At 35.7% G+C, this 23,117-nt stretch overlaps 1 protein-coding gene and 1 non-coding gene across 2 annotated transcripts; both read left to right on the top strand.

Annotated features, from left to right (window-relative positions):
- The first annotated feature begins 558 nt into the window (after positions 1-558).
- Positions 559-21,595, top strand: l(2)k09913 (lethal (2) k09913). Its single transcript, XM_053760633.2, has 8 exons — positions 559-920; positions 2,400-2,494; positions 8,311-8,453; positions 11,594-11,759; positions 14,320-14,450; positions 15,004-15,141; positions 18,536-18,713; positions 19,287-21,595. Exons 2-8 carry the CDS (start codon positions 2,423-2,425, stop codon positions 19,425-19,427), a joined length of 969 nt encoding a protein of 322 aa, XP_053616608.1. The 5' UTR covers positions 559-920; positions 2,400-2,422; the 3' UTR covers positions 19,428-21,595.
- Positions 21,596-22,994: 1,399 nt separating this feature from the next.
- On the top strand, positions 22,995-23,066 carry TRNAW-CCA (transfer RNA tryptophan (anticodon CCA)). Its single transcript has one exon. It is a non-coding gene; the product is annotated as a tRNA-Trp (tRNA).
- The last annotated feature ends 51 nt before the right edge of the window (positions 23,067-23,117 follow it).

The raw sequence follows: 23,117 nt of genomic DNA, 5'->3' as shown, positions 1-23,117 counted from the left end.
TGAAATAGCTAAATTTGTTAGGAATTATCCGGAATATTTTACAAAACTAGGTGACCTAGAAAGCAGATACCCACAACGACATAAAAATAAATTAGTAATGCTAATAAACCGTCTTCGATTAAATTCAACAAGTACGTTAATAATGTCTATAAAAATTTATAATAAATTGCCTAAACAACTGACAGAGGAAAAAAAGGATAAATTATTTTTGAACAAATTAAAACAATACCTTATAAATAAAGCATATTATAGCGTCAATGAATTTTTAAATGAAAAATTATAAACAAATATGTAGGTTCGATATATAAAATTATTTATTTACTTATTTAATTATAATATCAAATGAAATATAAGATAAATACTGAAATAATTATTTAATTTAATATTATTATTTGAGTGCGACCTCCTCTTTTCTAACCATTTGCTGTGCCCGACAGGGTCCATAAATGTTCTAAAATGTATTGTTGTGATCTTATGTACTTTATGGTTCGCAATAAAGTATTGAGTATTGAGTATTGAAATGACTGAAAGAAAGGTCAACCAACTTTACACACAGACAGACCATAAACACAACGTACATACATACGTGTGTACGTATGTATGTACCTACCTTACCTACCACAGTACCTACGCACCCACACACAGTACAATCACGCAGCTGACGAGTGGTTGCTTTTTGCTGCACAACACCAAAGCAAAATCGGTGTTCGATATTGGTTGGTAGCTAAATAGTCATGTTTTTGGAGTGTTTGAATGGTTAAATAAAACAATTTCTTCCATTTTAAGCTCATATCCAAAAACAATACCAAAACAGTGTTTCTTTCACAAGTTTATAACTCAAATACGAATAGTATATCGGTCTAATTTCAAGTGAAAATTGACTACATTCCATTGCATTCTTACGGAACTTTTTAACAAAGGTAAGTTCAACCTATTTTGATATTGTATATCCACCATCCATGGATTCTATTGTGGATATAGGTATGTACACAATAAATATTGATAATTAACCAAGCAATTAGGTTATCGATTTCCATTTTTTTGCTTCTATAAAGATATTTATTTTATTACATATTGGATGAATTCATCATTTACAAGGTTTCAACTCAATATAATGGTTGATTAGCCTCTTTGCAATTAATCATCAATAATAATTTTTGTTTGGTGTAGATATTGTATGTAATTATAGATAGCTCTGAGAATTGGATTCAGAGTTTCAGATGTATGTATGTATTTACTCTATTATGCACTAGCGGCCCGTCCCGGCTTCGCTCGTATAAAACCATAATAAATTATTCACCGAAACTCTTACACTCCATTAACTACACATGACAATAAAATTAAAACTAAATTAAAATTTATTCTTAATCTATTGTTCAGATGTTGTACAGGGCGACTAAGGGGCACATAGCCCTGGCAGCTGTAGGCAACAAGAGCATTCATATGGAGAGTTAATGTCAGAGGGCCTGCTGTTATAGTACAGCTAAGTCGTAAAAATGTACATATATATTTATATTGGCTCAGCAGTATCACAGAACTGAATGAAAGAAGGAACACAAGTTCATAGTTTCGGTTTCAATCAATAATTGATGCCAATTCTTTCAATCCACTGAAACAAGTTTTTTTATATCAATAGTTGTCTTCAGGGTGAAAAAAATATTTTTATTTATTTATTTTATTTATACACTAGCAGCTCATTAAGCTGATGCATGTCATGTTGTTCTGATGTGTTTTTCTTTGTTAAAAAGTAAGCAACTGAAAGTTTTCATGAAGATGCCATAATAATAATATAATAAGACCTGCTCATAGGCATACCATTTCATTGGTATATCCGGGAGTGGGTTTTGGCAGTAGACCTACATACAACATTAAAACTCTCCAAAGGGTCTCTACGTGTAGGATCCATATCCCAACGCAAGGACCGTAAAGGACCTACTTAGTGCTGTGAATTCCAAATGAGGAGAAATAATAATAATACATTTTTATTCAGACTTTTGTCAAGTGCACTCAAGCCTAAAAATTAAAAAAAAAAAAAAAGACTTGTCCATTTTTGTTACTTTTACAAATATAAGTTAAATAACTTAACCTATTGTTAGTAACATATTTTAAAACACATAGTACAATACAATGCAAAATAATATTTAATCACTTGGTGTACCATCCCATGTGAGATAGCACAACAGTGGTTAACTTATATGCAGTCTAGTCTGCTGGCCACCAATCTCTGGATGCTGTTGGGGCTGTCCTGCACCCTCCGCACCAGTGAATAGTTTCACCTGAAGTGGGACTCTACACTATATTATTACTAATGTTTAAAATTACATTTGCAATTTTTAAAGCCTCAACTGTTATGAGATATACTGCTTGACTGTTAAGTATATTTTAATCTGTGTTTTTAGGTGGTGTCACAACCTAGATCAAGATGGGCGTGATGAAAACCATGGTCTCTCTGGCTGTCAGCCACGGCAAGGTTGGATTGAGGACTGCCAAAAATGTAAGTATTATAATATATTTCCCCTTATCCTTTCATATTAATACCATAATTTATACACCTCAACCGTCCTCAAAAATCACACTGTCTATTGATGAAAAATGTCCAATTGTTTTGAGCGTGTTAATAGTATCAATTGTATATCTAACTAGCTGTGGCCCGGGGCTTCGCTCTCGTGGGGATTTTGGGATAAAAATTACCCTATATGTTATACCAGGTTATATTCTACCCGTGTACTAAGTTTCTGAACAAGTCCAGTAGATTTTGCGTGGAAGAGTAAAAAACATACACACGCACGATGGCTATGATAGTCAAGCAATCCATTGTTTCGGCAACACTACTACTGAAGTACTGACCCAGCCCCTTACGACACATAACGTCTCATTATTAGAAAATAATGATAAATGAAAACATTGTCTTTGTTCAGGGTGTCAAGGTCGACAATCTTTGTGTCACAAATGATAAAATTGTTCACTGGAATATAGCCAATTTTAACAGAAAAACACTCTTGTCGCACTTAGGTACCTATAAATGAATATGTATATAGGGACAAATCACACAGATTGAGATAGCCCCTAAGTAAGTTCGAAACTTGTTGTACAAGCGACTAGTCGTGGCTTCGCTCGGGTATAACCATGATAAATTATACATCTAAATCTTCTACAAGAATCACATTATGTATTTGTGAAAACCATACAAAAATCTGCCCGGGTTTTGAGTTTATTGCGTTCATACAGACAGACAAAAAGACGCGACAAGGGGGTTTCTTCTAATGCCAGTTCCACACGGTCACCGAACTCTGACACATGCCGACAAAATCAGCAATGTATACGGAATCCGCCAATTTGGCAAATTGTTCGACGAAAGTGTGGAGCCAGCATAATATGTAAGGATAAACTCCTTTCCTTACTTCAGCACGGTTTTGTGTAGGGATGTTCCTACTATTAGACTTTAAGTCTAATGATGCTTTTGATAACACAGATTTCTCAAAAGCATTCGATAAAATAAATGATTCACTTCCCATAAGGAATCTTTCTCGAATATATTTCTATAATATAGATTCGTGAATTTCGTAAATTCACGGATCTCTATTGCGATCTACATTTTTAATCGAAGTCTGAGTCAATAGTTTCATGTCTGATCCAATACATGTTACATCTGGCGTACCTCAAGGTTCGATTTTAGAACCCTTGCACTTCTTTATAAAATATTGTATGCCGACGATCTACAAATTTTTCATTCAATTTCTGATCTCAATTATTATAGTAGACTGCAAAATGATATTGGCGATGTACGTCAGTATATATATATATATATATATATATATATATATATATATATATATATATATAAGGCGATGTACGTCAGTATATATATATATATATATTTAAATTATATACTTTAATTATATATATATATTTAAATTACATTATAATATAATTATATTTCACTCAGTCTATCAGCTGTTATATGACTCTTAGTCGCCTCGTACGACATCCACTTGAGTATTTAGAGTGGTCCTATTCTAGGGCGAGACCACCCGGCTCGCAATTATTTAATCACAGTTTACTAAAGTTTAGTAACCTAACCGGTGGTAAACTACCGTGCGTAATCGCAAGAGTTCTGACGAATAGCAAACTTAAAATAGTTAACCTCTATGTATAGTACACAGAGTTACCACATCTATACATATATCTGAGTTGTTGGCAGGCCGCATTATAGTCTAAGATCACGGCATCAGATAAATCTGACTTATGAATGTACTAGATTATGCGCGCGGTTTCGCCCGCGATTTTTTTTAGTTTTGTATTCGAACAACAGCAATATAGACCTGAGTGCCAGCCGCCATAAGGTCCCTTTTGATTTGATACAATTAATTAAATGTGCTTTAATTGTCGCGATACATATTCGCGTTCACATCTGAATTCGGCGACACATGTAAAATACGGAATCGCTAAATAAATATGGTAGTCCAAACCCACTTAGGCCTTTATTGCCGTTGTTCGAATACAAAATGGCGTTATTTATTTATGCCTTCGTGTATTTACTTCAACTGATCACCAAAAAGTATTATAGTGTAAGAGATTTCTACATCCTTGAGGATCGACGATATCATGTTGGGGCAAATTAAACTATTAGTGGATCCCAGACTAGCTCGTAATCCTAACTAATATTATAAATGCGAAAGTAAGTTTGTTTGTTACCTCTTCACGCTTTACCTGCTCAACCAATCTTCTTGAAATTTTGCATACACGTAGTTTGAAGTACGGAGAAGGACATAGGGTACTTTTTGTCCCAAATATCCCACTGGAGCGAAGTCCCGGGGCGCAGCTAGTTAAGTCATACAAGCGAATGTATGTAAATATTCATATTGCGGCTAGTTCACAATATTGTAAGGCATAATTTTAGTTAGCACGTGACATATATTCATAGAATGGCATGATACAACGTCACGGATGCTCTTCCAATCATGTCATTAGCTTCGTCTGTTGTGCTAATGGAGATACAAAGCCACTCTTAGCCACTTATGCAGCAAAATAGTTATCAGTATTTTTAAATTGAATTTTTGAATTTTACTCATCACTAGTTGCGCCTCGGGGCTTTGCTCCCGTAAGAATTTTGTGAAAAAAGTACCCTATGTTTTATTCCAGGTTATTTTCTACCCGTGTACCAAATTTTATTACAATCGGTCTGGTAGATAATGCGTGAGATAGTGCGTGAAGTAACAAACAAACAAACTTACTTTCGCATTTATAATATTAGTTGGGACTAGCTTTTGCCTATGTTAAACCTCGTGTCATTAACTACATCTATTCCAAATTTCATCACAATCGGCCCAGCAGTTTAATTGCTGGGCCGATTGTGATGAGTCAGTCAGACTTACGAATTTGTATTACTTATGAGTATGGAATTGACTCGTTTTTGTAAGTGTAATAAAATTATTCTTACAAAGAAGTCCCCCCCGTCGTGTCTGTCTGTCTACCCGTCCTGTACCTATGAACCCGTAAAACTGCCAGACGGATTTTTATCGGTTTCAACCAATAGATAGTGTGATGGAGATTCAGAAGTATAATTTATTATGGTTTTACCCAAGCGATGCAGGCACTCATTGATATAGTATTTCTCAAAAAGCTACAAAGTATTACTAATAACAGTACATCGGCCTATCAAGCACTTTTAATTTTTCCCATTGCAGTAGCAAAGACATAAATTTATTTTGTTCACACATCAAATGTTGAGTATGAAACCTTGCTATACTCCTGTGTATTATCGCGTGCAAGCTAAAATAGACTTTAACACTAGATGCTAAGTGCTGCAATAGCCTGACTCGAATATATACAATTGTTAGTAACCGTTCCTTGTACAATTGCATCGGATATTAAACTCAATGCCAAGTCAATAATGACTAATTTTGAATGAGTTGATTAATTAACCTGCTCGGTCTTCTATTGTATTCATATCTACATATTTATTTGTACTAAAACAGACAGCAAATAGCATTACAGATTTAAAAACATTAAAAATTTTCAGGATAAATACCTAACTGTGATGTATAGGATTGTTAGGTTAGCTTGTCCCACTAAACCGAAAACGATGGCCAACAAAATCTTCATAGTAGACTGTGTCTACATCGTGTAATGGAAAACTATAATACTTCGCAATAAATTCCTTTATCTAGTGTAGAATAATTTGGAAAGAGGATTTTTTAGTTTTCGCTAATAAACAAAAGAAATTGGTAAAAATGTTGGCGCTAGTGTGCAGTTATGTGTCACCTTAAGGATAACGTGGATAAACTTCGTTAACAATAACGAAGGATTCATAGCGTAAAAAATTACAAAATAAACTTCTTTTTTTTTCAATAAAAATGTCTATTGAACCGATTCTATTTGAGCAACAGAATTGTCATTGACAAATATTATCATGTAGTACCGAACTCCAAAGTTCAACATTTATATTACCGATGTAGTGTGGAATCGTACGATACACGTAGAATAGTGTTTCGATGGTTTCGCCTGTTGCGAATGTCACGCGACTCAGACTAGGGTATGGCCGCACCGTTTTATTAATAGATTATGTGTACACAAGAGTACACGATTACATGGTTAAGTCTGTCTGCTTAAGGCGTTTTAGATGGTTTTAACGTTGATAACGAAGTTGTCTTAGAAAAGATAGAAAGACAATTTAATATTCTTTAGTAAAATAAAGTTGTAGCGGGAGCTAGGTGATTATGCTCGACCGCCACAAAGGGAAGATCTTCCCGCCAGGCTAGGTGTAGCGCCGGGGAACCGCACGCGACAGACGGTGTAATGTCGGAGGTTGTATTTATGCTTCCAATCGAAAACGCACTGTCTGCGCGGTCTAGGCTTGTTAGCTGTCCATAGTGAGTCGACCGTCGTGCCATCTGTCCGTAGTGTCCTGGATCACTTGTGTGGCTTGTTATTCGTTACGTTTGGTCGGATTTTTACATCTGCGCCGTTGTGTATGTGGCGTGGTAGATGTCGCCACAAAGTTAACAATTTATCCTGTTATTAATAAAAAAGTTAAAGTATCAGTTAAGCTTTATGTTTTGTCACTATCGCACTTTTATTAGGAACTACAGATTTGGCATGGACAGAACGAGACAGAACATACTTAGACAGTAGTTTCAAGTGTTCTTTTTGTTTTTATGAAACAAGGTTAAAATCTACAGCGAATTTGATCCAAATGTCAATCATCACTAATTACATACCCGTTCCATTTTAGGTACAGTCTCGTTCATCCCAGGGTCTCAATGTACCGGTGCGTTTATATTAAACAGATTTTGAATTATGAAGAGGTGAAAAGTGGTCCAAATTGATTCGCGTAATATTAAAGAACGTGCTGCTTGCCACTACGTTGCTTGAACTTGGCTGTGACACGCTACCGCGTGTCTAGATCTCATTTTTCTATGCTAGATCGCTGTATATCTATAGTTTTTTTTTTTGTTGTGGAAAAAGTTGTGGAAAATATAAAATAAATAGGCTCTATAGCGGTTTTTTTTTTACTATGTAATCATTTATTGATTGCAAATGCAGATTTCCATTGCAGATGTTTTTTTTTAACATACTATAGTACATTTGTTTTCGCATTAAATCATGATATCCTTGATAACCTTGATGAACATGATAAACTTGATAAGGGAAGAACAATGATGAAATACCAGATTTCATTTTTATATATTCCTGCGTAACGTGTTAACATGTCTCATTTGTAGTTTCTCCCAATGACCACATGTGCGCAAGAGATAGAATGTGCGTTAATCTGACGTGGATTTAATCTAATATCGGATTTTAGGTGGCCATAGAAACTCAAGAGTCGATAAACGTTATATTTGCAGCCAAAGTTTAACTTGCTACGTATAGTAGTTGGTACTTGTTGATTAATTACTATTTAATATAAAAATTGACGTGAAAAATTGCCTGTGAAGGTTTAATTTCTGAATAAATGATTTGATTTGATTTATAGTAACTGAAAATAGTATAGTAGTAGTATTTGCCAAAGTGGTATACCCACGGGCCAAATATAGATAAGAAAAGGACCTGCTCTATCAAATTAATAGTTACAATGAACAGTCGTTACGTATAGACGTAACGTCTGTTCATTGTGACTAATAATTTGATGACCAAGCCTTATTTCATTTCTTGTTGTCGATAGGTATATGAATTTCGGAAATTTCATGGGCTATATGTCGGTGTCGCGTACCCCACTCTTCTGACTTCCGCCCCGTGTACCGTTAGACAACTTTTTTTAGGGAGTCTCGTCTTTGTTTTTGCTTTCTTAAATAAAAGTTTTTGTTCCAGTCTCCGTTCCGGCCGTTGCTGTCTTGCGCGCCGGTCGCCATGGTGACGATGGACCGCGGTGCGCACACGCAGGACATCACCAAGAACATTCAGTACATCAGCAACGATAAGATCAAAATTAGCGCCGACCCCGCCACAATGAAGTGAGTTTTTGAGAACATAATTATCACTACATAGTACAAAACAAAGTATTGCTTCCCGCTGTCTCTCTGTCTCTATGTATGCTTAGATCTTAGAAACCACACAACGGATTTTGATGCGGGTTTTTTAAAATAGATGTGTGATTCTTGAGAAAGGTTTAGTTGTATAATTTAATCCGAGCGAAGCCGGATGAGCCGCTAGTGTTAATGTGAAAAGTATAACATATTAAAAATTTCTAAATGCGGATCAACATAATTAAGTTAACACACATTTCGCTTCAATTTCAATAGTTGCGTGATTTAAAATATGTAAATGATTTTGTTAATTGGCCATTATTTACTAATAGGAGCTCTAATTATTGTTCGTAAACAATAATGAAAAAAAAAAAACGAATTCGAATAGAAGTTATACTAATATCTCATAAACTACCTCCAAAAATGTCGCGATTGTGCCTTGTTTTGCTCTCACTCAACTCGGCGGACACTACCGTGCACTCAGTACACATTTAATCACTAGTACATACAATTTGAGAAAAATTGTTTATTATTGAGGATGTGTGTTAATGATATCTCTTGATAATGAAGACATTTTGTAAACATGTACATATTTAAAGACCTGAGTTCAAACATGGGTTTATTTTCCAATTTCCAATAACAGAAAATGGAGGGTGAGAGTTTACATTTCCAAAGCGCGTTTATAGAATATGTTAAATCACAGCCGAATCCTCAAAATTTAATAGTTAACTTTTTCCGCGAACCGGCGGCTTTAGGGCGTCACAGCTCCGAATGTAAACGGGAACGCGCTAAGATGGCGTCCTGCAAAATTCTTCGTTCCATTGCCCTGTTAAGTGCGTCATCGTAATCCGGTTGTATCACGCAGTCGGCGCGTGTGCGCAGTTTTTTGCCATTCGCCGCTGATACCAAACGCCTCAATCTGTCCGCTTTTAGCCAGGCAAAGTCCATTCTCACACGGACATGTGTGCTTTCAAATAAATATAAATGATGCCTAACGTCGGGTAGGGCGGGACCACACGCCACACGGACGACTACCATTTAAACTTATTCAGCCCAACGTCTTGCACGATGAAGCACATATAGACGGGAGTGCCATTACCGTAGCCACATATTGGTCGATAATTATAGTATAATAGCCGACTCGACAAGAAGAAAAAAGTGTAAATAAACTGGTGGTCCGTCCCAGCTTCGCTCGAGTAAAACCATAATAAATTATACACCTTCCTTAGGATTCCATCATCTATTAAAAAAACCAGCATCAAAATCCGTTCCGTAGTTTTAAAGATCTAAGCATACATAGGACAGACAGACTGAGGGGTGCGACTTTGTTTTGTACTATGTAGTTGATACAAAGCTTCAAAGCTGGTTTGAAAGCGAAAGAAACAGAATGTGTCAACTATCGAGCAGATTGTATAAGTCAATCAAGGGAAAGGGCTGTCTTAAAGATCTCCAGTTTGGAGATTATTATAGGTAGGCTTGCAACTTGTCACTATTTAATCTCATTTCCATCAATATGCCCACTACAGCTAGACGTGGCATCGTGTTTCGAAACTCTCGACTCTGTCTAACCCGTTAGGCATGGAGACGTGATACCTATTGAAAACTTATGATGGGCTATATAATTTTTTCTCCAAAAATGTATAGTCATTCAATTTCAAAGTAATCAATTTCATGTCAAGGTAAGCGAATTAGGCACCACGATGTATGGGTCGATTGACCACTGTGAGAACGATGGACTTAACGAGGAACTAAATTAAACTGTAAATAGCATAAAATATAACTTTATTTTATCCAATGTTACGTTTAATAAGTCAGCTTAACTTCCTTTGTATAAAATACTAGATGTTGCCAGGGCTTCGCTCTCGTGGGAGTTTTGAGAAAAAATATAGCCTATAGCGATCTTGTATAATGTACCTTTCTAATGGTGAAAGAATTGTTGAAATCGGTCTGATATTAACCGCCTCAAACATACTTAAACTCACAAACGCTTACCTCTTTATAATATTAGTATATGGATAAGTACTTACACACAATTAATATGCTCAATTTTACGCAATGAGAATCGCTAATAACGTCTCGAGTTAAATACTCAGTGACCTCTTAATAAAAAGTTGAATATTCAACACCTTTAAATTGATCGAATCGCGTGGAAACAGAGAAGTAGGGACCTTTTTTAGGTAACATAACATCGCTTAACATAACATCGCTATCCGTCTTATCATCTTCGTGCGGTTTCATTCGCAGCTGCGGCTTCCAGAAGCCCGGGGTTCTCTTGAACTAAACTCTTTAAAGATTTGCCTGTTAGTTTACAACCGGTAATGCTGTTGTTTCCATCCAACTGTCAAGTGTTTTTGCTAGTATAATAATATTATGTAGGTACTACTTATATCGAGAGGGTTACAATTGAATGATGAACCACGAGCAACACCGCGGAATACAGCTACTAACTAAATAGAGGTTGTTGCAAAAAAAAAACTTACAAACTGTAATTTATAGCTTAAAATGTTGAGTTTCGAAAGCAAAGTGGACATATTGGCAATATTCAAGATTTAGTTACAAAATATAGCATTTGATGTGTTGCAAAGTGACATATGTAATAGGTACCTTTATCTTGGAGTTTGTTTGCATTTTATCCGTTCGATGATCGGACAGATGCCGATGCGAGTGTAAACATTGCGTGGTCTGGTACGTGTGCTTTTATTTACCGCAATTAAAAAACAAACAATGTATGCCGAACCGCCAAGCTCGACGTACTGGTCCGCGGTAGTGTGGAGACCGCTTTAAGTATCGGCGTCTGATGCTGTCTTGTAGTTGGATGAATGAATGAATGATGTGTTTATTCAATTTGGCGTACCGAGCTGACCCAGTTAAATTTTTATTATTTATTTATATCCATAAACACAATTCTTATAACAAAATCACAAAATCTGTCCATGTAGTTAACCGTTTAGGAGTTCCCTAGTCGGGAGCCCATCCTGGATGCACCATCAGGTTATATACCATTAATAATGCACTGTCACTCAAACTAAACCGGTATACAGATTGTCAAAATTGAGTTTCAAGATTCGATTACACATAACATTTAATTAAGTACATTCAAGTTAAATAAATAAATTGTTTTTGACCAGACTGGACAAACTCCCGAACAAGCCGATCTGTATCATGATCAACTGGCTGTTGGCGCGACAGAAGCACGTGATGAAGTACGCCACTCTCTACCTGGAGCAGGGCTTCGACGTGATCTCCGTGTCCTGCACGCCCTGGCAACTCATGTGGCCGCAGAAGGGATCACAGGTAGGTACAATACGTTTTTTGTATATAACATTTTTTCCACATGCTGCATTAAGGTGTTGAGATTGTCAATTTTATTAAAAACTAGATGTTCGCCGCGAATTTGGACCTCGCGAACCGGGAAACAGGACGGGACACATTGCGAAAAACATGATGGCACAATATATAGGAAAATGTACGGGATATCTACATTACATAGCAGGAAGCGGGATTGGACAAGTTTGCGGGACGAGACACGCAGCGGGAAACAGGGAATAGAACTAAAGATTTTTTTACAAAAGTGAAAAAAAGTTCAAAAAAGATTTGAGGTCGAATTTCACGAGCATTTTGAACGCCGTGCATTCGTGTTTGTTGAACGATATTTTATATTAAATTTACATTAATTTGTACCATACACAGTTTATAAATAAGTAAAGTACTGGTATAATGTTAAACGAAATATTCTTATTAAAAAATATGTGCGACACTAATGAAACGCTACACTCCGCGTTCAAATCAAACAGTCGTGAAATTCACCCTTACCGATTTTATTACACTTTAAAATCAGACCAACAACGGTTCGAAAGTTATCGCTTTACAAACATACAAACAAAAAATGTATTTTGACCCAAAGTTGATTTGATTGACCAAAAGATGTGCTCTCTTTTCAATGTAATTAATAATCGTGAGTTCTTTCGGAAAAATAAATCTAGGAGCTCAAAAAGTACCTACACTAGTGTTAATGATGTAGTAAAACAAGATAGTAGGTAGAAGGTGGATATAAGTAGGTGTATTACGGGGAATACTGTGTTAATTATTTAAATATTTGTAAATATTTGAACATATCTTTACATAAGTACCCTTATCATGACTTCTGTGTCAGAAGATTACGACATTACATACAAAAAACAAATCGATAATATTATAAATGTGTAAGTATATCCGTTTGTCCCTCTTTTACGTCAAAACAGGGCATTGGATTGAGATTATTTTTGGTGTGGAGATATTTCATTATATGTATACTAGTTTTTTCCCACAACTTCGTGTGTGAGTAAAAATCTGTTTCCCGTGATAGTTTCAGGAAATCCCTTCTTAGTGCTCCTCTACACTGTCCTAGGATCCTATACACCAAATTTCAGCTTTCTACGCCCAGTAGTTTCGGTGGTGCGTTGTCAGTCAGTCACTCTGTAACGCAAGAGTTTTGTATATATAGATTAGCCGTTCCTAGAAGAATAGGTAGCATATGTCACTCTCCAGCTATCTCTCCCACACCTTCACACACCGCGGCTGCGATTTGACAACCGGTCGTCAACCCTTTATGGCAATGTTGTTATTATCTGTAAGCTACCAAAGATATGTTTCCCATCGCCGTCGCCTCGTAAGAAATTCACGCGAATGGTGCAATATTGACTAGGCTAGAAACGACAAGCCATATTCATGTTTGCTAGATCCTATTAGATGAAATGTGCCCCGAGATTCGCATGTGTGTGTCACCTGTGCGTGTTTGTGTGTTCTGTATATGTATGTAGTGAGTGTACTCTGTGTCTCTTTATCACGTAACAACGGACGGTGGTCATTTATGTATGATCCAAGGTCTCGAGACATGCATAGTTGTATAGATTATAATGTCACGTCAGTTTTTTTATTTACCCAAACTTGTGTATTTTTTTAATTACTTCTCTGGCTCAGCGACCCAGAGGATCTCGGCGTCCGATGCTCCTTCCTATATTGCATTCACGCAATGTTTGGTTTACAAAGTATTGATAGTTGTCAGCCGCTTTTTAAACAACATAAAATTCTAACACTTCCTTCTGTTATGTTGATGTTGTGTTAAGAAATCATCGGGATAATTATAGACTATGTTTACACCCTTCTAAAACGGCATCACTCAGTAAAAGTATTGTATGTATGGCACCTAAAATATTTAACAAAATTCCACAACAAGTTAAAAATCAGAATTTAAATTTATTTAAAAAGCACCTTGCTGATTGATAAATGTTATTATAATTGGAACTATTTTAACGAAATATTTTTTCTAAATTTGCAAGAAATCGCCGTGAATAGAAGTCCACGTTTTAATTTTTACTTAAAGAGTAACGTCTTTATATGTATAAACATTGTTTATAATTATTATTAAAAAATAAATATATCCCCAACACGCTTCGTCAATAAATGTACATACAGACATAAATCCGCCACTTGCTTCATCAATATTGAGCAATTTCATATCATTTCATTTCAAAAATGTAATTTCATTCACCACCACCTGGCTCACGGGTGCCCGGAGTTAGCGTTGAAAATAACCTTAAATTGAAGATTCGGACACCAGCCCTCCCTGGGAATGCTATTGTCACATATCAGTGAGCCACTTTAGTTTTATTTTAATTTATTCGTATACTGACATAGTTTTTAAGCTATACTAACAAAATGAGTATTTGTTACTTTAAATATAAATAAATATATTCATTCATTCATTCATTCTTCAGGCTATGTGTTAATTAGTCGCCTCGCTCGACATCCACAGGAGGATATGGAGTGGTACTATTATAGGATGGTTCCTCCCTAAATAAATGTATCGTTCCAGTTGGTGGCTCGGGACATGATCAAGCTGATGGCTGAGAATGACAACGGTCAGCCGCTGACGATCCACGGGTTCTCGGTGGCCGGTTACATGATGGGCGAAATCTGTGTCGAGGTCATGAAGGACAAGGAGAGGCGAGTGCTTTAATTAATGGCTTTAACTTTGTTTCACTTTGTCCCGATGTAAATGAGTGAGTGAGTAAAATTTTAAACCCCGACGCAAAAAGAGGGGTGTTGTAAGTTTAACGTGTCTGTCTGTGTATCTGTCTGTGGCATCGTAGCTACCCAAACGGATGAACCGATTTTCGTTTAGTTTCTTTTTGTGTCATAGATAATTTTATTCCGAGTGTTCTAACACGTTGAAACAGGAAGCAAAAGACCAGAGTGATTTATCCTAACTAATATTACAAATGCCAAATCAAGTTTGTTTGTTACCTCTTCACGCTCTAACTACTCAATCAATCTTCTTGAAATTTTACATACATGTAGTTTGAAGTATAAAGAACGACATAGGGATACCTTTTATGCCGGAAAATTAACGCGGGCGAAGCCGCGGACAAAAGCATTTTTTATTTTTTTTTCATTAAAACCACATTATATATTCTTAAGCCTAAACTTATTATATAAGTTTAGGCTTAAGAACCACAAGGCCGCAAGTAACCTATATATATTTTGCGATTTATAACAGATACCAGCCGACGCTTGACCGCGTGGTGGCCCAGGTGTGGGACTCCGCCGCCGACATCAGTGAGCTCACCATCGGAGTCCCGGCCGCCGTCTTCCCCAAGAACAAGATCATGCAAAACACCCTCCGAGCTTATATGGAGTGAGTCCTATCCTTGTCTTTGAATGAGAATTTCGGCTACGATCATTATTATTACGTTAATCTAAATAATATGTATACCTACTCTATCCATACTAATATTATAAAGAGGTAAGCGTTTGTGAGTTTGTGACTTTGTATGTTTGAGGCGCGTAATCTCCAAAACTACCGAACCGATTTCAAAAATTCGTCATTAGAGTGGTACATTATCCAAGATTGCTATAGGCTATATTTTTTCTCAAAATTCCTACGGGAGCGAAGCCCCGGGCAACATCTAGTACATACAATAAAACTGTAAGTGGGCTATGATTGTTTGCGCAAAACGTAAAAACTACTTGATGGAATTTGATGCGGTTGTCTAAGTTGTATAGCGGATGGTATAGGTCGCGATATATTGCTTAGAACCCGAAATATTGACAATCATAAGTTACGAGCGGAAAAGCATGAATAAACGCGCGCAAAAGCTAGTTCAAAATAAAATTTATATATAAAAAAAATCAATGTGTTCAATTTTACACTAGTTAATATAAAAATAAGTCGCCCTGTAGCGTCTGTCCGAGTGGACGCGATCACTCAAAAACTACGGGCCGTGAATAGCGGAAATTTCATTATTTTGAACGGAACCAAATATGAAAGAAAAGTAGGTAGGTATTTTTTAGTTTCACTTCTTCTTTCTTTGACATTGTCTATTTTATATAACTAATTGTTCGCCGCGAACTTAAACCTCGCGAACACATTATTTTTTTACAAAATTGTGAATATTTCAAAAACTACTTAACCGATTTTGTTGTCCCACAAACTTAAAAATTCTATTGACAGATCCTAGTTATATATACCTTTTAAATTTCAACAAAATCAGATCAACGGTTTGAAAGTTATCACGTTACAAACTTGTACATGGGTACAATCATCTCGTACATACAAAAAATGTAGGTATTTTTGCTCCATGTTGATTCGTAGACCTCGCTCACTCGGTCAACAACCGACAGACAGTTAATTTAAGACAAGAAACCAAAATATTAGTTAGTGATAAATGTGATTAGATAATTCAGGTACTTACAGATATAAAAATTGGAGCACTTTTGCCATGTTCTTTCTTCAGACGAGATAAGGCACATACAGATAAATTATAATGGAAAGTATCTAATTCTAGAAGTAACACCATAGGAATGTTTTACATACCCAGTTCGACACGGTTTATTTAAAAAAATAATAATAAACTGACACAAAGGTGTAAAGATCGGTTGACGATTTATATAAAATAAACCAATTTTTCTTCATTTCTTATTGTCTCCAACCTCATTTTCCATGTCTATAACATGTGACGTTACACGGTAAAGGGCAAGCCGATAGTTCCGTGTGGTAGATTTTTAGTTACGCATTTTTGTTATCTGCTCAAACACTATTCAGCTCAAACATACAAAAAAACCATATAGTATCTTAGTGTGTTTCCAGGATTTTTATATATTATTAGAAAAAAAAAACATTGTAAGAAACAATAATGGCAAGCCGATCTGGCATGATAGGGACCAACGCTGTTCAAATGAGTTTCTTTCGGCATTTCTTCTCAGCAGTGGTCGTTCCTAAATGCCAGTAGTTTGTAGCTTGTGAGAAATAACTATAAATATAAAAATTGACGAGAAAAAGTGCCTGTGAAGGTCTAATTTCTGAATAAATGATTTGAATTTTAATTTGATTCAGGAGTAGTCCTTTCGTGCCTTCCAAACCACGAAGCAGCGCATATAATAAATTTTTGGTTACCATCCAACGACCAACCATTGCGAAAGTCACTTGACCACCACTATCGCCATCGAGTTATTATTATATAAGTTTATTTATTTATCTATTAATCAATATGCTTATCGCTCTTCGTTTGTGTATGAGGTTGATTGTGCGTTTCTTTCCTACGAATTATTTATCAGTTGCAGACAGCTTTTTTCAACGTTCCATTATCGCGAATCTTCAGACTTTAGACATTACTTTATAAGCATTATTCACTGTTTTCTTAGACATGTTTTTTTTTTGTTACATCAACATAATATTTTCCAATAAAGCTGTTACAAATAACTATATACATATGTATATGGCCATATAGGATAGACAGGGACGTAGGTTTAGTTCCCGCTGGATTCCAGAATAGTTTTCCTCTTGTTATTGTTTTCAAAATAAAAAGTGGTAAAAACATGTTTTTAGTTAAACGGTTTTATTGTAAACAAACATACGAATGTTGCAGATAAATGTACTAAAAACTAAAAAATAATTAAATAAATACAGTCATGGGTATACATTGTTACATTTTCGAAATAAAGTAACTAATAACCTACTCACTTTGTGGAAATATCTATGTTCACATAAATTCCTAAAAATGCAGTGTATTATAGATTAATGTAAGTAAATATGTCAAAAGATGATGTTTGTTTGTAATAACTTTATTGCACGAAAATAAGTACATTAATCAAAATTAATGCAAGAAAGATACATTGTACAACGGCGGACTTATCCCATGTAGGGATCTCTTACAGTCAACCGGCGATAGGTTGAGAGGACGTGTATAGTACAGGTTTTTAAAATATACAAATTTTAAACATATGCATTGATTAGACTAAAATAAAACCGTGGCGCACGTCAAATATTTACAATCTTCGATTCAAATGTTCGTTTTTTTGTCACACGGTGATAATGACAACGAATTTACATCGTTGTTTTGTAGCGGCGGCCATATTGAATTTACAATAACATTGAATATATATAATTATATTATCACCAGATCCAAAGGCGTATACCAAATTTCAGATCAATCGGTTGACAGGAAGAGGGTGAAATTTCAATTACAAAATTTGACCCAAGAAAAGAATAAAACAAACGGGCTGAGCTAAATAAAACGGTTTAATTAAGTTAAAAAGCGTGTGTGACATGTATAACAAAACCATGTAAATAACTGTATATAGGTACATATACGAGGTGAAAAGATTAATTGTGAAAAAATAATTATACACCTAAATCTTCCCAAAATTTCCCTGTTTGATTTGTTACATTTAGACTTGGTAACTTCATCAGCAAGCTGTGTTACAGGCAAATCAAAATCAATCAAAAATTAGACCCTTTTCACGAGTTATATTCTAAACTAGCTTTTGCCCACAACTTCGTATGCAAGTAAAAATCCGTTACCCGTGGGAATTTCAAAAAATCCCTTCTTAGTACTCCCCTACACTGTCCTAGGAAACTACACACCAAATTTCAGTAAATTTCTACGCCCAGTAGTTTCGGCTGTGCGTTGTCTGTCAGTCACTCAGTAACGGAAGAGTTTTATAAGTAGAAGAGTTATATAGTAATGATTAAATAGCATTTACAAAAGCTACAAACTACTGGGCGTTTAAAATGCAATCTTATGTGGCAGATACCACCTGAAGACTTTCCACACTGTGGCGACGATCCACTACATCCGATCGTCGCAGATGTTCCACACGACGCTGTGCCGTGCGCCGGCGCTGTTCCTGCTCTCCAAGAGTGACCCCGTCGGCGCCGAGGCCAGCAACAAGAGCGTGCACGATAGCTGGGTCGAGATGGGCATCAAGGTGATAAGAAAAAATAAGTTACGTGTGATTCCACCGTGACGTGTGATTCCGGCCTAGAAAAGGACCACACCATCTTCCGGTGAATGTCGTACGTGGCGACTAAGGGACACAAAGCCTAGGCAACAATAGCTCAAGGAGAGTTAACTTAACCCAGGCGGCCGGTTGTTGTTAGCCAAATCTTCAAAACGTAGTTTTATTTTTACGTTGATCTTGGGCTTCGCCACGTCATAGCCCCGAATCCAACCGTGAACACGCGAAGATGACAGAGTGATTGCAATTAATTAAGGAGTAAGAATCTGTTTTTTTTACAGTTTTATTTAGCTTTCAATTCAATTTGGCGACCACTTACCATCAAGAGTGAGCCGCACGCTTCTTTGCATTTTTGCCAGTGTATAAAAAAATCGAATTACAAGCTTGTTCTTTACAAAAATGTCTTATTTTTGCCACAAGCTGTTCAGAGTAGATAGTTAGGATTCGTATATATATATATATATATATATACACATATATATATATATATATATATATATATCTATTTTTTCCCTATATATAAAGGTGTTTTCGTTCCCGCAGTGCACGTGGAAGTGCTGGGAGCGCTCCCCGCACGTGCAGCACTACAACAAGCACCCGCAGGAGTACGTCGCCGCGCTCTACTCCCACCTCGACTCCCACGGGCTCGTCTCCCAGCCCGAGAAGATGCGGAGCAGGTTATAAAATGGGACGTATGAACACATTTCATGTTACATTATAAATTTTCTCTGGAGATTTTGGAGTACGATGTTAAATTGTGAACGAAATCGGGAAGTTTTATGTTTTGAAATGTAATTTTCTTGTAGTTCTACAGTCTGTCTGTAAAGAGTATAAAACAAATAAGGGAGCTGTGTTCACTTAGCTGGCAATACTGTTTTTCAACCAATCGCAATCATCCGATTTGTTATTGCAATGATGAAATATTGTAGTGCGTCAAAAAATCGTCTTCTATTATTTAATGACAGATTGTATTAAAATGACAATGTGTTACAATCTCACAATAGTCTGGACCTCATCGACCGAAAAATCGTTAGAAAACTCACTAAAGACCTGTTTTTACGACTTGCGGATAACTCTAATGGCCTATATGTAACATATCTAACAGATAGCGTAAAAATTGTGTTTCACAAGTATTGAACAGGGCTAACTGGCAAATAACTTCAGGAAGATTTATCTAGCAGTTAGTTATCTGTCAAATTGCAATACGATGTTTTATCAGAAACAGGTGAAACAGGCCTGTGCTGTAATATTCAAATTATTGAGTCATTGAGTGGCATTTGTTTGTACGTAATCGTTCGTCCGATTTTTGTAGTTCTGTGAAACTAAAAGTCTTGTGTAACCCTATCCTTTCCTGCCTGGCTTTTATGAAGTGATAATATGTTTTCGGTGCCTTTCGAAGCGGTTATGGTGTCATGGTTAAGACGCCCGCCCGTGGATCGAAAGGTCCCAGGTTCGAATCCTACTCGTGCCACATGAGTTTGTATACCAATCTGACTCATGGATAGTAGTTTTTATCGACTACCACTTGCTTCCTGTGAAGGAAAACATCGTGAGGAAACCTGCACACTGGTTGATTATATTAACTTGTGTGTGAAATGGAGAAGGCAATGGCAAACCACTCCATTACTAATGTCAAGAAAGTTGTTGTGTATGTTTATTTCCACGTAATGACCACGACCCTCAGCCATGAGGAATACGATTATGATAAGTTTTCATAGAAAACTGAGCCTTATGACATGGCAATAAGGCTAATGTTTGCGACACAATTACTTTAAAATTCTTGAGGGAGGGCCAGTGCTCCCTGTAAAAAAGTAAGGCTAGGAGCAGTTCCTATCTTTATTTTATTTCTCTCTAAATATGCTGCCTTATAAAGAAAACTTTAGACGTTAAACTTTTTTTTGGTTTATTGTACTGTGATTTTCGACGACTGTTTTTCTACGCTATAACGATTTGAAAATATCTTATAACCACTTTTACGAAGACCACATAGCTATCAATTAATGTCTTAATGTTGATTTATAGACATTAAAAGCGATTTCAAATTGTAATACATAATTTAGTCTTGGTGTGTCTAATTCTTAAGTTGAACATTTTTCATACACTTTATTGTTTGTATTCAAGTTTAAGTTATGATAAATATTTACATACATATATAACAAGCTTTGAACTGTTTTAACCCTTTCATCGCGACACTTTACATGAATCGAAAATAAATATGTACAATAGGAATGTGCAACATTTTATATCACCTTTTTTTTTCATGCAGTGGTTTCTCGTCGGATATATACGACATTCGCGAAGTGGGCACGAAAATGTTGGTCGGATTAATCTGACGTTAGCTGTGAAAGGGTTAAACACTCCGTTTATATATACGCTGAGTTAAATTATAACTTTTACATAAAGTCAATGCAAAAGTTAGTTAATTTAAAATTCAATAATTATACGAAGTTTGGTTACATTTACATAGTTATTACATTAACCCGTTTTAAAATTGATCTCTTAAATTGGGTGGAACAAAATATCAAGTTTTATACAGGGAGGGTGTTAGATTAAACATAGTTAACATTAAAATATAGTTTCAACATGAGTAAAGTAATATTTTTTTAAAATAAATTTTTCATTGATTGTTATTTCTCATCTACGTTATAGAAAAATCGTATGAAGTCTAACATCCTGTATGTATATTAGTTTTTATTAAAAACATAATTAGGTAGAAATTGTGCTCGAACATTTGGTGTCATTTTCGGGTAATTAAGATGTTTTTGTAAGATTTTTTTTTATATTACAGTTAAGATGTACGCACTATTTTAGATTATTATGATGTATTTCATGAATAAAATATTTGAAATATATTTTCAATTTTTTTATTGATTTTCCGTAATCAATATTCATTCAATTTTCATAACCACGTGCAGACTCAGTTTCAAGAAGCTTTCTTTCTCTCTCATCTGAGCGTTTTCCCTGTTTCTTCCTCAGTCGTCGTGAACAGAAGAGCCCAGATTCCTATTATTTCGTCTCCATCCCTAGTTGACAGATCATTTGCACGCATATCATCCATGACGACATCAAGCCAGCGCTTCTTGGGTATAACCTGACAACAAATATATAACGGCATTACCAGACATTTGTTACCCACCTACGTAGGTAGTTGAAAGAAGCACTATTCTGACGTTATGAAAATTCCGCATAGCACAATAGAACTGAAAAATACGCGGGACCGCCATGAAATGTCTGTGGGAACCGTAAAATTCTTTGTAATTTAAAAAATGGTATTTAAGCAATTCAGAGCTAAATTAGTTGCTGCTTAGTTATTATTTATTTATATCAATGATATATACGAGTAATATTTTTTACGACATAAGACAATGCACAGTGGTTAGGATTACGACGTTTTGTAACATCTTTGCATTGGCAAGGATGTTGCTATGTACAGTTTGAAAATTATCTATATAGTAGCCAGCGATACCCGTGACTACCTTGACCGACCTTTCTTTCCACTGGAGCAAACCCACGTCTCTCAGGCCTTATAGAAATTATGGAACCCCATTTACTTGAAAATTAATAATTATTATTATTCATTTAACTACTGCAACACTCGTAGGCCAAATTGAAAATTTTGTAGGCATTAATTAATATAACGACACGATATAGTTATTAGTAGTACTGGAAGTATTATATAAATCTGTGGTAGTGATACTGTGACGATACTGACGATGTTGGTATATTACGTTATACACCATAAATTATTAATTAATGCCAAAAACATAAAGGCTTAATATTAAAGACACATGTGACTAATCAAAATTTAATATTATCGTTTATCACCAAAGTTATTGCGGTTTGCGTTTATCCCAAAATATCCATAGATATATGTACGTAGTTTGAAACTCCATTATTCCAATTCCTAGTTTATCGTGTTCTCTCGCTCTCGGGTGCGATGACCCTGGCACAGGCAAATATTAAATAAATAAAAAAGAATTGCCAGAATTTATCAATGAAAATCGACTTTGTGTGCACTTTAGTGCAGTCACATAAATTCGATTTAACCTTTACTATGAAGCGTAGTAGTCAGCTGGCACGTTCTTAAGTATATAACCAATGATTATAGATTTTTCTGGATAAATTTTGGATTTCGATTTTTTATGTTTTGACTATGCATATATTATCAGTAATGATAGCCCCATTTTATTTTTTTGGCACAATTAAAAATTTATGGTGTATGTATAGTGTATTTTCAACACTTTCTTTAACGACTCCGTGGCGCAACGGTAGCGCGTCTGACTCCAGATCAGAAGGTTGCGTGTTCAAATCACGTCGGGGTCAACAATTTCTTTTTATAAATAAATATTCAAAGCCAAAATTAATAGTTTAAAA

The sequence above is a fragment of the Plodia interpunctella genome, chromosome 20 (genome assembly GCF_027563975.2).
Source record: "Plodia interpunctella isolate USDA-ARS_2022_Savannah chromosome 20, ilPloInte3.2, whole genome shotgun sequence".
NCBI lineage: Eukaryota > Metazoa > Arthropoda > Insecta > Lepidoptera > Pyralidae > Plodia > Plodia interpunctella.
This window is presented reverse-complemented; position numbering and strand designations above follow the sequence as displayed.